Genomic DNA, 11,994 nt, shown 5'->3' on the forward strand with positions numbered 1-11,994 from the left:
GGGTTGAGAATTGATGACATCATTCTCAAAATTTTAAAAAAATATGTATATTTTGTTGTAGATTAAATTTGGCGTGGGACAAATTCATGTAATTTTCCTAGCTTGTTGACCAATTTATGAAAAAAGGGAAGCGTTCCCCTTGGTTCAAAGGTTCACTGTCAATTGCAGATTTATCATGGTATATGAAATTTGGTTAACGAAGGTTCGAGGTATTATTGGCTGGGAATGACTTGAGATAGTGTTGAAATGCGCTTATTTAGCCTGACACGCTCATTTAATAGATGTCATAAATACAATCACAATTTTATATCTCGCCCTTTCATGCAGGAACGATTCGGCCAAATTTTATTCTAAGAATTTTTTGAGCAGCCGAAAGATCTGATAAACTCGTTAGCGGATAATAATATTTTGTCATGTTATTCTGGAATTGTGCAATATTTCTAATATAACGATGGAAATGCTAGGCAAGAACATTTTTCTTCAGTTGCCTACTCGAATCTTCAACGGCTTTAGAGGGGCGTCATTATTTGCAATTGGCTTTCGTACGAAATTCACAATGTCCAAGCCTAAAGTGTTCGTTACAAGACCTGATATCCCACTGGAAGCTATTAATTTACTCAAAGAACGGTGAGTTCTGCTGGAATTCAAACGTCCGTAGTGTAACTACTGGAAGCCCTTAGTGGACGGCTAATAATGGCATTTTATTTGGAAAATGTAGGTCTGAAGTTTCAATGTGGCTTGAACCTATGCCTGTCCCACGTGAAGTGCTGTTAGAAAATGTTAAGGGGAAGAATGCAATATTTTGCACCCTCACGGATCGGATTGATAAAGAGCTAATTGAGAGGGCTGGTTAGTATACTCTTTGATGACAACACTTTTTTGAGCATTCATTTGGTTTATTATGGAAAAATAATGCCGTCCTTTTCAGGGCCAACTCTCCGAGTTGTTGGAACTATGTCAGTTGGATATGATCATATTGACACGACAGAATTAAGATCACAGGGAATACGATTAGGCTACACGCCAGATGTGCTTACGGATTCTGTGGCTGATCTTACGGTGGGCCTAATTTTGGCGACTTCTCGAAGATTCTTTGAGGCAAATCGAGCAATACTCAAGTAAGATGCAAAATGCTTCTAAATAGTGAAGGACTGGTAACGATTATGAACTTTGAAAACATTCTAATTTCTTCTTTGTTTTAGCATGCATTCAGATATTTATTTGAAAATTAACAATGCGATATTCACCCAAGTATGGCATTTAAGTTGTCTATATTGAATTTCCAAGACATGCCGCGACAGTAACTTTGAACGGAGTCATCCTTAAAAGTGCATAAATTGAAACTGTCTGAGGCATTTCCTCGTTGCTAACTCTATTGATACTAGAGTGTCTCTAAACAGAAAATTGCCATTCATTTTCATCATGTACGTGTGGAGTGAGAGTGAATATTTTTATAAGCACCCTCATTGCAAGTAAAATAATTATAAGCACTGTTGTTTTCGATGCTCAGATTGATGAGGTGGGTAGGATTCTATCATCCCATACCAAGAGACTAGGTTCGAATCCCAATGGTATTTTATTTTTAGCCACATTGTGAGACCTACTTTGATGCCATTTCAGAACACGAAGGGAACAGTACCTACTTTCCTCTTGTACTTGGACCCCATGCCATCTCATAGCTTAATACCTTTGTTGTTGCCAGGCTGTTACTATCTTTCAACCACCCCAAAATATGTAATATGTTAAGAGCACCAGAGCCCTTTTGATGGGGAATGGGCCTACTTGATGTATCAAGTTTCTTGTCACCATTTGGGTGTGTCAGTTTTCCCTTCAAAACTGTAAATCTCTGGGTAATTATAAAGCTATGCTAGTTTTTGAAGTGCAGACTAGCGCATATCATGCTCCAATTACTTGTCAGCGCAGATGAAAGTACACTTCAAAACATAATTTAGGCATGTTTTCTGTGTACTTTAAATTTTTAGTACCACATGATATATTCTGCGAACTTTGATAACTTCCATAGTTGTATTACTATTCTAAAACTAGTAGTTTGAAGCAAAACCTTAAGGTAGGTGATATATAATATAATAACAATTTAATGACAAAGTATAAAAGTATGTTCCTGCAGATGTATGTAATTTAATCACTTATGGTTATCATATTAGACCAATATTGTTAACCTACCTGTTTATTTTAATATTTTAAACTTATATCAAGACAATTGAGCAGTTTTATGACTAAGTCCAGGAAAACAGAATTTATAATTGCAGTCTCTGTTAGGATAATTGATACTGAATGATTTGGCAAACCATCTGTGGTTATAGGCAAGAAACAAATTTTTCATGATCAAGGCAATGGCATGTTTTGCATCACTGAGGATGTGGCTGCTTCTGCAGGCATAGGAGAAGGCAAACATATGAATTATGATTAAATCAATCCATGAAGTGTTAGTCAATTTCTGACTGTGAATATTAATCTGGGTAGTGTACTCCATCAACCATTTAATTGAACCCCATATCCATGAGTAGATAAGCTTTTCATTTACATGTTTTGCATTTTTTGCACAGATTTTTAATTGTGTCTGTTACAGACAATGCCTTACTTTGTTGGTTTCAGGCTCTGCCTTGTGAAACCTCATGATTTTTTTTCATCCTTCTTCACACTTGCATATCTAAAGCCTCAAATATTGATTATCATATTGCTTCATCAATCAACCATGTGTCCACACAATACAGAACTCATCCAGCATACTCCATATAAAAATATTCACTAATATTTCCTTAGTATCTGTACTCAAACGTCCCTGTTGTCGATTTCCTCTGGACATCAAATAGCTGATGTTGCACAGCCCAATGGATCATCAGGATGCACAAATTAAGGGAAAGAACCTCATGATGGCTATTATTTGGTAGTTAACCTTTAAGGTTGGCTTTGGATGTGCACAAGAGTGAATATCACTACATTCATTAGCCTGACTGATAAAGACAACCTCACACCCCCCCACTACAATTTACTCTATTTCTCCTTTGGTGGGTGAAACAGCCCCCTGACGCCATCTCTTGGCTAAAGAATCGGGGCGCTTGGCGACATATAAGACCCACGGATCTCAGGGTAAATTACATATCCTCGATAGCTCAAGTGGTTAAGAGCATCCGCCCGGCAAGTGGAAAGATCCGGTGTTCGAGTCCCGGTTGAGGAGATATTTTTACTCTTGTGATCCGTTCGATTCCGCCTTCCCCACCTCTATTGTGTTCGTCCTTTATACGTGTTCCTATCCCTTTTCCTTATATATGTTTCTGTATATATGAGTATTTATTCGCCGTTTGGCGGGATTTCGTGTTTGAATGTGTATATATATATATATATATATATATATATATATATATATATATATATATATATATATATATATATATATATATACACACACACACACACACACACACACATATATATATATATATATATATATATATATATATATATATATATATATATATATATATATATATATATATTTTCTTGATATTTTGAGGGAAACAATCCGTCTTCCTCTGAAGATATAGAAGTAAATTACTTCTATATCTTCAGAGGAAGACGGATTGTTTCCGTCGAAATATCAAGAAAATACGTGTCAGTGTTCTCTTTTTTTGTGTTTCTATATTGTGTGTTACTGTGTATTGTACTATTCGGCACTTCCGTGTTACGTCTACGAAAGCATATATATATATATATATATATACATATGCATATTTATTTTTTTTCCTGAGTAACTTTTGTTCAGAAGCTGCAATATCGTCACAAGCCTTATAGATTAAAACATGTGTTAAAATTATCAGGAAAAAAGTATTATTTGAAGTTTACAAGAACTATTCATCATGAATGAGAAATGTATGCAACGAAAAATGAAAGAATTAGGTTCTTATTTTTATACTTTTTAATGACATCAGTTTACTGAAACACCTATGTTGGAAGACCAACTTAAGAAGCCCCAGGGCCATTTTAGATTAAGCTTAATTATTATATTTTAATCTACCATTTAAAGCAGTTTTAGGATGGAAACATACTTAACATGGAAGTTTCATTTGGCTGCATTACTTATAACTCAGACAAAAACCACTACATCTGCTGAAATTGGGGTGCACACAAATGTTAATATTCAATTTTAAATGAATTCTCTTCATCAAAATTTAACTTGAAGTAATGAATTACTCTATATACTATTTCGCAAACATTACTTCTTCATGCCTTGCCTTGAAAAGATGAAGATGTTTTTGTGCTGACCATTGCGGAACACCATTAAAATAATTAATAGATTGATAAAAAAGCCAAATATAATTATTTGCTGAATCAATGGAAAAAAAGCCCAGTCAAAACCAAAAGAATGCCCAAAACAATTGCTAAAGTTAAGGGTGTAAAATTTGTTTTTAAAAGTCAGTTATCAGTCAGGTATTTAAAATTGTCTATTATATTTTGCAAAAGGATATTCAGAACAAATACAAAAGTCAATTGTGCAAAACTGACAAAGGTATGATAATGAAGATTATTTCTGAAGAAAATAATTAAATCAAGGAAGTTGAACTGAGAGAGCAGAAATCCAGAGCATATCGTCAACAATGAGAGAATTATCTTGGTGGGAGTGAGAGGACATTGGAGCCGATAAAAGGGGTTAGAGTGGGAGAACCTCCTGTTTAAAGAAGGTTTGTGTAAGCCTACTGTGCAGGTTTTATGTATTCATCAGTACCTATCAGATGATTAAAAACTACCACTGAAGTAACCTAAGTTTTCCCCAATTTTGGTTTATACCAAGAAGTTGGTGTACAATTCTTAATGTGACCGTATCGTAAAATTCTGATTAACTTCAGTTCTTAAATACTTGTCTGAATTGAGCACTTTTCAATATCTATGTGTTATCATTTAAAGAAATTATTATGAAGGTGTTTATTAAAATTTGATTTTACTTGTTATTAAGTATTGCATTCTGCCACAGTGTTGACTTTTTACCTCTATTCCTAATTGTTTGAGCCCCCATCCCCAAAAATGTGCAGTGAGTGAATATAGTTTTATTTAAAAACATAGTAATAATAAAAAAACATAGTAATTATAAAGATTTTATTTGCCTAGCGATCAAGTTATTACAACTGTTACACTTGATATATGACACATCAGGGGAAAGTAAGAAAATACATACATGGATACAAGACACATATCAGGCATTATCAAGAAATTCAGCAATTGAATAAAACATTTTTAATTTTAAGAACCTAAGTAGATTGACTTTAAATGAAGTCACACTTTTTTGGGCCTTAATTTCAGCTGGAAGTTTATTATAAAGGTGAAGGCCCTTAAAATTTGGGCGAGCACCTGCATTTTTTGTATGTATATATAAAACATGCAGCTGCTCATTATGCCTTGTAGAATATTTATGGATATCGCAATTTTTCACATACTCGGATTGATTTCTTTTTGTATGTACTTCTACATGAAAAATATAAATACATCCAATTTTTTAAACAGGGGACGGCAAGGGGCATTGTGTTTTGCAAAACTCATTAGCCGAATGGCTCTTCTTTGGACCCTGAAAATAGCCAAGGCCTTAGATGATAAACCCCAGTAAAGGATACTATAGGCTATGCGAGAATAAAATTCTCCATAGTTCTGTGCACAGAGAACAGCTATTGAAACAGTGGATCTAATCGAACTTATTAAAAAGCAGGCTTAGCTTAACTTACTGGTTAAAGTACTTCTGTGTTCACTCCAAGAGATTTGATAATTGATGTGGAAACTCAAAAATTTGGTATTTTGTTCCTGTGAGATCACCCTCCCATCAACTACAATAGAAATTACTTTACTTACTTACATATGATTATCTTCCTTTTTGTATTTCGTGTGGCACAATAATTCTACATTTAATGATACATGTACGTGATGGAGAAGTAACCTATTAGGTGACGTTGAATCTTTAGCTTTTGGAACAGTCATTTACTGTTGATAATTGCTGGGCTTGTTTGTTAGAATGGTTACATAGTAATACTAACTTAAAACTCAGTAGGTTTTGGATTTAATTGTTTTTCAAAAATGCTACATATATAAACTATTCTGTTCCTCAATTAGGTTTGGTTGTAGAAATAACTCAGCATATAGAGAATCATTTTTAGGTTAGCCAATTAATTTTGCATCTACCTGTACTATTGCCTTTCAGCAAAAGCTATTATATTCGTGGGAACTGTTGTGGTTGAAGATGAGGTTATTGCACATGGCTTCACAAGTTATTTTAGTTAGTGGTTATAATTCCACACTTTTATGTTCTTGCCATTCATTTCAGTGGCATGTGGGCATCATGGAGTCCAATGTGGATGTGTGGACAAGGCTTGAAAGATTCTACTGTTGGCATTGTCGGTTTTGGGAGAATTGGCAAAGCTGTTGCCAAGAGACTAGAGCCTTTTGGAGTAAAGCAGTTTTTGTACTGTAGTCGCTCAAGGAAGGACTATGAAACGGAGATAAATGCCCATTATGTTACACTGGATCATTTATTAATGCAAAGTGACTTTGTGGTTGTAACATGCTCTCTGACAAAAGAAACCACTAAAATGTTTGGAAATGAATCGTTTGGAAAAATGAAAAGTGGTGCCATATTCATAAACACCAGTCGAGGAGGTAATAATAATTCTCTCTTTAGTTTAATACCATTACTTGGTGATGACTTCATATGGCATCTTATTAAAGATCAATCCTGAATTTTAGATTTAGTTGATCAAGATGCATTGGTGAAAGCCTTGAGAGACAAAAGAATAGCAGCAGCTGGACTTGATGTGATGTCACCAGAACCACTTCCCTCCAATCATGAACTTTTGAAGTTGGATAACTGTGGTGAGGCATAAAATTTGATGTTGTGCTATCAATGAATATTATGTATAAATTTTAACTTAATTTTCATGTTCTAGTTATATTACCTCACATTGGAAGCGCTACACTAAGCACAAGGACAGATATGGCATTACTGACAGCTCAAAATATTCTAGCAGCCCTAGAGGGAAAACCAATGCCTGCAGAACTGACCTAAATCACTAATATTTAATGTATTTTTTAAATATTCTAGATATGTTTTACTTTTGATTATTAAAGTAGAAATGTTATTCATTGATTTTTCATTAAATATGGGAATATACATTTTGTTTAATTTTACATGATAAGTTATGTCTGTAATTTGTGATTGTCCTGGTACATATATGAGTTATATGTAATAGCTAAAGTGATGGTATTCAATGCTTGACTGAGAGCAAAGTTGTGGGCATCTAATAATTGGGAAAAACTAGTTGTCACATGCAAAGCAATTTTTTGGAAAAAGCTAATTTTTCCCTCGTGTAGATTTTTGGAATATATATGGCTTAACCTATAGCATACCTAAGGTGATGTATATTTTAGGATACTCTAGGTTGGGCTATTTTGCATTAAATGCCCTCTTGGACCATGCTATTAAACATAATATCCACTCAAGAATAGGATCGATAAATTGGCTGTAGGATGCTGGTCTCTAAGTTGTATCAGTTGGTTTGTTTACATAGAAAAGTGCCTTATGTGGGCAGAGATAAGAGGAACTGCTCTCCCTTCCATCCCAGATGTGAGCATCATTGAGGTTGCCAAATGTTACTGTGTATGAAGGAAGTTAAGAAAGCTACAGCAATGATGAATATCAGGTTTCATAAATAAATTGATTGATAGCAGTCTATCAGTCAGGGTAGGTTTTTTATGTAGCGAGAGACTTCAAAGTCCCACCCAAAATTTAATTCAACACTGCAGCACTGTGTGCTAAAATAAACCTTTCATCTTCAGATACTTTCTAGCTCCCTTAATTCTGACCAAAATATCTCATGTTTTCTGCCTTAGTTAACCCAGCATTCTCCGAGTTATTACTCCTAAAAAAACACAATCCAGCAACCTACTCTACATCAAGTTCTTCATTGCCAACATAATCAATAAATTCCCTAACAAATTTAGTCCTGGATTAGATGACATCCCAGGGATAGTCATAAAAAGGTCGTTTAATGCTATTAAGGATCAGCTGCTGTTCTTAATTAATGAATCCCTAAAAACTGGAATTTTCCCAAGCCCTCTTAAATCAGCAAAAATTGTGCCAATATACAAAGGGAAAGGTTGCAAAATGCCAATGAATTCTTATAGACCAATATCCCTGTTGAACCAGTTGGGGAAAATACTTGAAATAGTTTTTTATCAACGTCTTGTGTCATATCTTGAAACATATAACCTATTATCCACATCTCAACATGGATTTAGGAAAAAAAGGTCCACTACAACAGCCACATATCACATGGTGAATCAAATACTTTCAGGATTGGATAATAGAACTGAAACTTTAGGATTATTTTTCGATTTCAGTAAAGCTTTTGACTTCGTCAATCATCAGTTACTGATATAAACTGAAATGCTATGGTATAAGAGGCAGGCCCTACAAATGGATTGAATCTTATCTAAGTGAACGGAATCAGTATGTTGAGCTCTCAAGAAATGGCTCCAAATTTGTTTCTCCTGGTAGAGAAGTAACACTGGGTGTTCCCCAGGGTTCTGTACTTGGTCCTATTTTATTTTTAATCTATATCAATGATCTCCCAGACAAGCTTAAGTTCATTAAGGGGATAAACCCAATACTGTATGCTGATGATACAAATATCATTGTGTCAGCCTCCTCAGTAGACAGTTTGACAGAAAGAGCAGCTGAAGTAGCTCAGATTTTCAATGAATGGTGTCTTCATAACTTTCTAAAACCCAATATAAATAAGTCCAGCCTGATTTATTTTACTAATAAAAAGAAAGTTTCATCTGCAATCTCAGTAGATGTAGAAGGTGTGAGCATTCCCCAAAATTCCAGTACCCAATTCCTGGGAGTAATCCTGCATAGAAACATATCTTGAGAGGAACACATTTTCAAATTATGTAGCAAGTTAAGCTCCCTATGCTTCCTTATTAGAAATATTAGTTATTCTGTAAATTTAGAGGTCCTTCTATCCATTTACTATGGTGAATTTTATTCTCGTGTTACTTTCAGTATCCTCTTCTGGGGTTCCTCTCCCCATGTGGGCATAATCTTCAAAATCCAAAAGAGGATTATATGTATTATGAGCAATGCTCCTTACGATGCACCATGTAAACCTCTCTTCAAAAGACTTGGTTTATTACCAGTACCTTGCATATATATATTTAATGTCATCTTACATGCAAAGGGTAATATTTCCAGTACAAGTCCAACCACAATTACCATAGTCACTATACAAGGACCTGCAATGACCTGCACCAACCATTTGTCAGGACACACAATACTGCTCATGGGCCCAAAGCAATGGGCTTAAGGTTATTCAATAAACTTCCCCATGAAATCAAATATGAAACAAAAGTACCTGTTTTCAAGAAAAAGCTGTTTAACCTTTTAAAAAATAATATGTTCTATTCTGTAAATGAATACCTGGAATTGTCGCTATGCGTCAATTCCGAATTCCGGCTTAACCAATTAATATGTAATTATACTAGTGTATTGGTATGTGTGTATATATATATATATTCTAATTTTATTGTATCTCTTCTAAAATTGTGAAATTTATATCTGATGTATCCTATATTTGTGTATGTATGAATATGCAACAAATCTCCGGACAAATAAATGTATTATTAGTATTATTATTGCTGTGCACTTCCTTCATCCCGTCCAGCATTCCTATCCTGTTCCTGCCCTTTCCTTGTTTGCGTAACATTCTCCCCTCTACTACAGTCTTCAACATCCCACTGCCAGTCAATTTTCCCTTCATCTATTTGTCCTGACTCCTTAGAATTTCGGGGATCAAGATGGTGCAGTGGCTATCGTACTGACTTCCCTCCCAGAGGGCCCAGGTTCAAATCCTGGTGGTGCTGAATATTGTTCAGTGGTATCTCAATCCCTACTTGAGGTGATTTGTGGAGGGCACTTTGAGTGAGTATGCTGTCCGTCGGATGGGACATTAAGCTGCGGACCCCTTGGTGCCTTTCATTAAGAGCAGGCTAATGCTGACACTGGGTTTCTCTCCACCCTTCATTCTTTCCTTTCCATCCCCAATGGTGTAAATGACCTCAGCTGTCGGTCGCCTCCCCTAAATACTACTACTACTCCTTAGAATTTCTCCCAGCAAACCCCTCCCTTGCCCACCATACCTAGTACTTCCTCATTTGTTTTCCTTTCGGTCCATTTCACCTTCTCCATCCTTCTCCACACCCATATTTCAAAAGCCTCTAATCTATGTCTATCCTCCTCCTTCAGTGACCATGTTTCCATGCCATACATAACTATGCTCCATAACAAAATTTTGACAAGTCTTTTCTTAACATCCTTACTCAATGTCCCTGTCATCAACTCCCTCCCCCTTCTTATAGCCTCTTTTCCTAGTGCAATTCTTCTCCTTACATCTCTGCTGCTTTGACCATGTTGGTCCAAAACACTTCCTAGATATGTAAACTGTCCTACTTGCTCTAGTTGTTGCCCTCCCATTTCAATGTTTAGCTTTGCCTTTTTCTTTCTGGAAAATTGCATAACCTTGTTTTATTTATATTGGTTCTCATCCTGTATCTATCGCACTGAATTTCCAATTCAATCAGTGATGCTTGCAACCCCTTGGCTGACTGACAAAATACCTGTATAGCTTGGTCATTAGCAAACCTAACTGATTTTACGAATTCCCCGCCAACTTTCATTGCTACCTCCAGTTTCTTGCCTTTTCAATCATTTCCTCCAAACATACGCTGAACAGGACAGGTGATAATAGACAACCCTGCCTTACTCCTCTTCCTAGCACTACCCATTTGGACTCGTCCTCCCTTATTTGCACCTGAGTGGCCTGAGACATGTACAGGTTACGGATTAGCCTACTATTGCTCTGATCTACTTTGATTTTCTGCAGAATATTCTTCAGTTTTTCCCAATTGAAATCAAATGCCTATTCGAAATTCATGAAACAGGCTAATATATCCTGATTGTATTCTATATTCCTCTCGATTAGTGATCTCATTACTGCAATGGCATCGTGCATGACTCTCCCCTTCCTAAATCCAAACTTATCATCCCCTAAATAATCGTTTGCATTACTCTTGATCTTTTGTTGATGATCCTGAGAACTACTTTAGCTGCATGGGATATCAAACTTATTGTTCTGTAGTCCTCACTTAATGTAGCCTTTATCTTTTTTGGAATAGAATCTAACACTGATCTCACAAAGTCTTCCAGCCAGATTCCTTCCTCATAGATGCAACAAATCAGTCCATAAAAACTCTTCCTCCCACATTTTCCTAAGCCTTCAAGCAGTTCTATGTTAGAATATATATTATGTAATATTATATATTATGTAAGAATGTTGTCTACCCCCTCGGCCTTATTTAATTTCATTTCCCTAAGTGCCCTTCCTTTCACAATGTTGAGTATTCTTGGGCCTAAGCTATCTTCCTCTACTTCATGATCTCATTCTAAGTCTAAGCTTTTTGGCCTAAGTTCTTTACCATACAGTTCTTCCATAATAAGATCTAGTGCTTTACTGGCGTATTAGCTTCATGAAGTTTTCTTGGGTCTTCCACCGGGACCGGGGTTCCAAATTGGCCGACAATTGGATTCTTGACTCGTGCATTGTCCTCAACACGGTGGAAGACCCGAGAAAACTTCATGAGTTGTTAGATATATTCCTTCCATTTCTCTTGGATATTTTCTGATACAAATATTACCCTACCCGACTAATCTCTAACTGTTAGCACAGATCTTCCCTTCTTACTTCCCGAAAGGGATTCAACCTTGCTGTATGCCGCACCAATTGCACCCTTCTTCTGCAAGTTTTCCATATCCTCGCACTGCATCTTCCACCATGCTTCTTTTGCTTTATTTGTTGCCCATCTCAATTTATTATTCAACTCTTTGTACTTCCTTCTGCCTAGCTCTGTTTACATTCTGCCATTTTCTTTTCTCATTTC

At 35.9% G+C, this 11,994-nt stretch overlaps 1 protein-coding gene across 1 annotated transcript; it reads left to right on the forward strand.

The window, feature by feature from the left end:
• Nucleotide 1: 1 nt before the first annotated feature.
• On the forward strand, nucleotides 2–9,676 carry LOC139686093 (glyoxylate reductase/hydroxypyruvate reductase-like). Its single transcript, XM_071583256.1, has 6 exons — nucleotides 2–627; nucleotides 719–849; nucleotides 929–1,118; nucleotides 6,326–6,657; nucleotides 6,745–6,870; nucleotides 6,945–9,676. Exons 1-6 carry the CDS (start codon nucleotides 452–454, stop codon nucleotides 7,061–7,063), a joined length of 1,074 nt encoding a protein of 357 aa, XP_071439357.1. The 5' UTR covers nucleotides 2–451; the 3' UTR covers nucleotides 7,064–9,676.
• Nucleotides 9,677–11,994: the final 2,318 nt, after the last annotated feature.

Source organism: Hetaerina americana, unplaced genomic scaffold, assembly GCF_022747635.1.
Source record: "Hetaerina americana unplaced genomic scaffold, ioHetAmer1.1.p SCAF_13, whole genome shotgun sequence".
Classification (NCBI taxonomy): domain Eukaryota; kingdom Metazoa; phylum Arthropoda; class Insecta; order Odonata; family Calopterygidae; genus Hetaerina; species Hetaerina americana.

What these genes read in the sequence shown, in the direction of transcription:
- LOC139686093 (XM_071583256.1), top strand. Translation starts at nt 452, where the DNA reads ATGGAAATGCTAGGCAAGAACATTTTTCTTCAGTTGCCTACTCGAATC. An exon ending in ATTAATTTACTCAAAGAACG is followed by an intron (nt 628 to 718) that starts GTGAGTTCTGCT and finishes TGGAAAATGTAG; the next exon opens with GTCTGAAGTTTCAATGTGGC. An exon ending in TTTGAAGTTGGATAACTGTG is followed by an intron (nt 6,871 to 6,944) that starts GTGAGGCATAAA and finishes TTCATGTTCTAG; the next exon opens with TTATATTACCTCACATTGGA.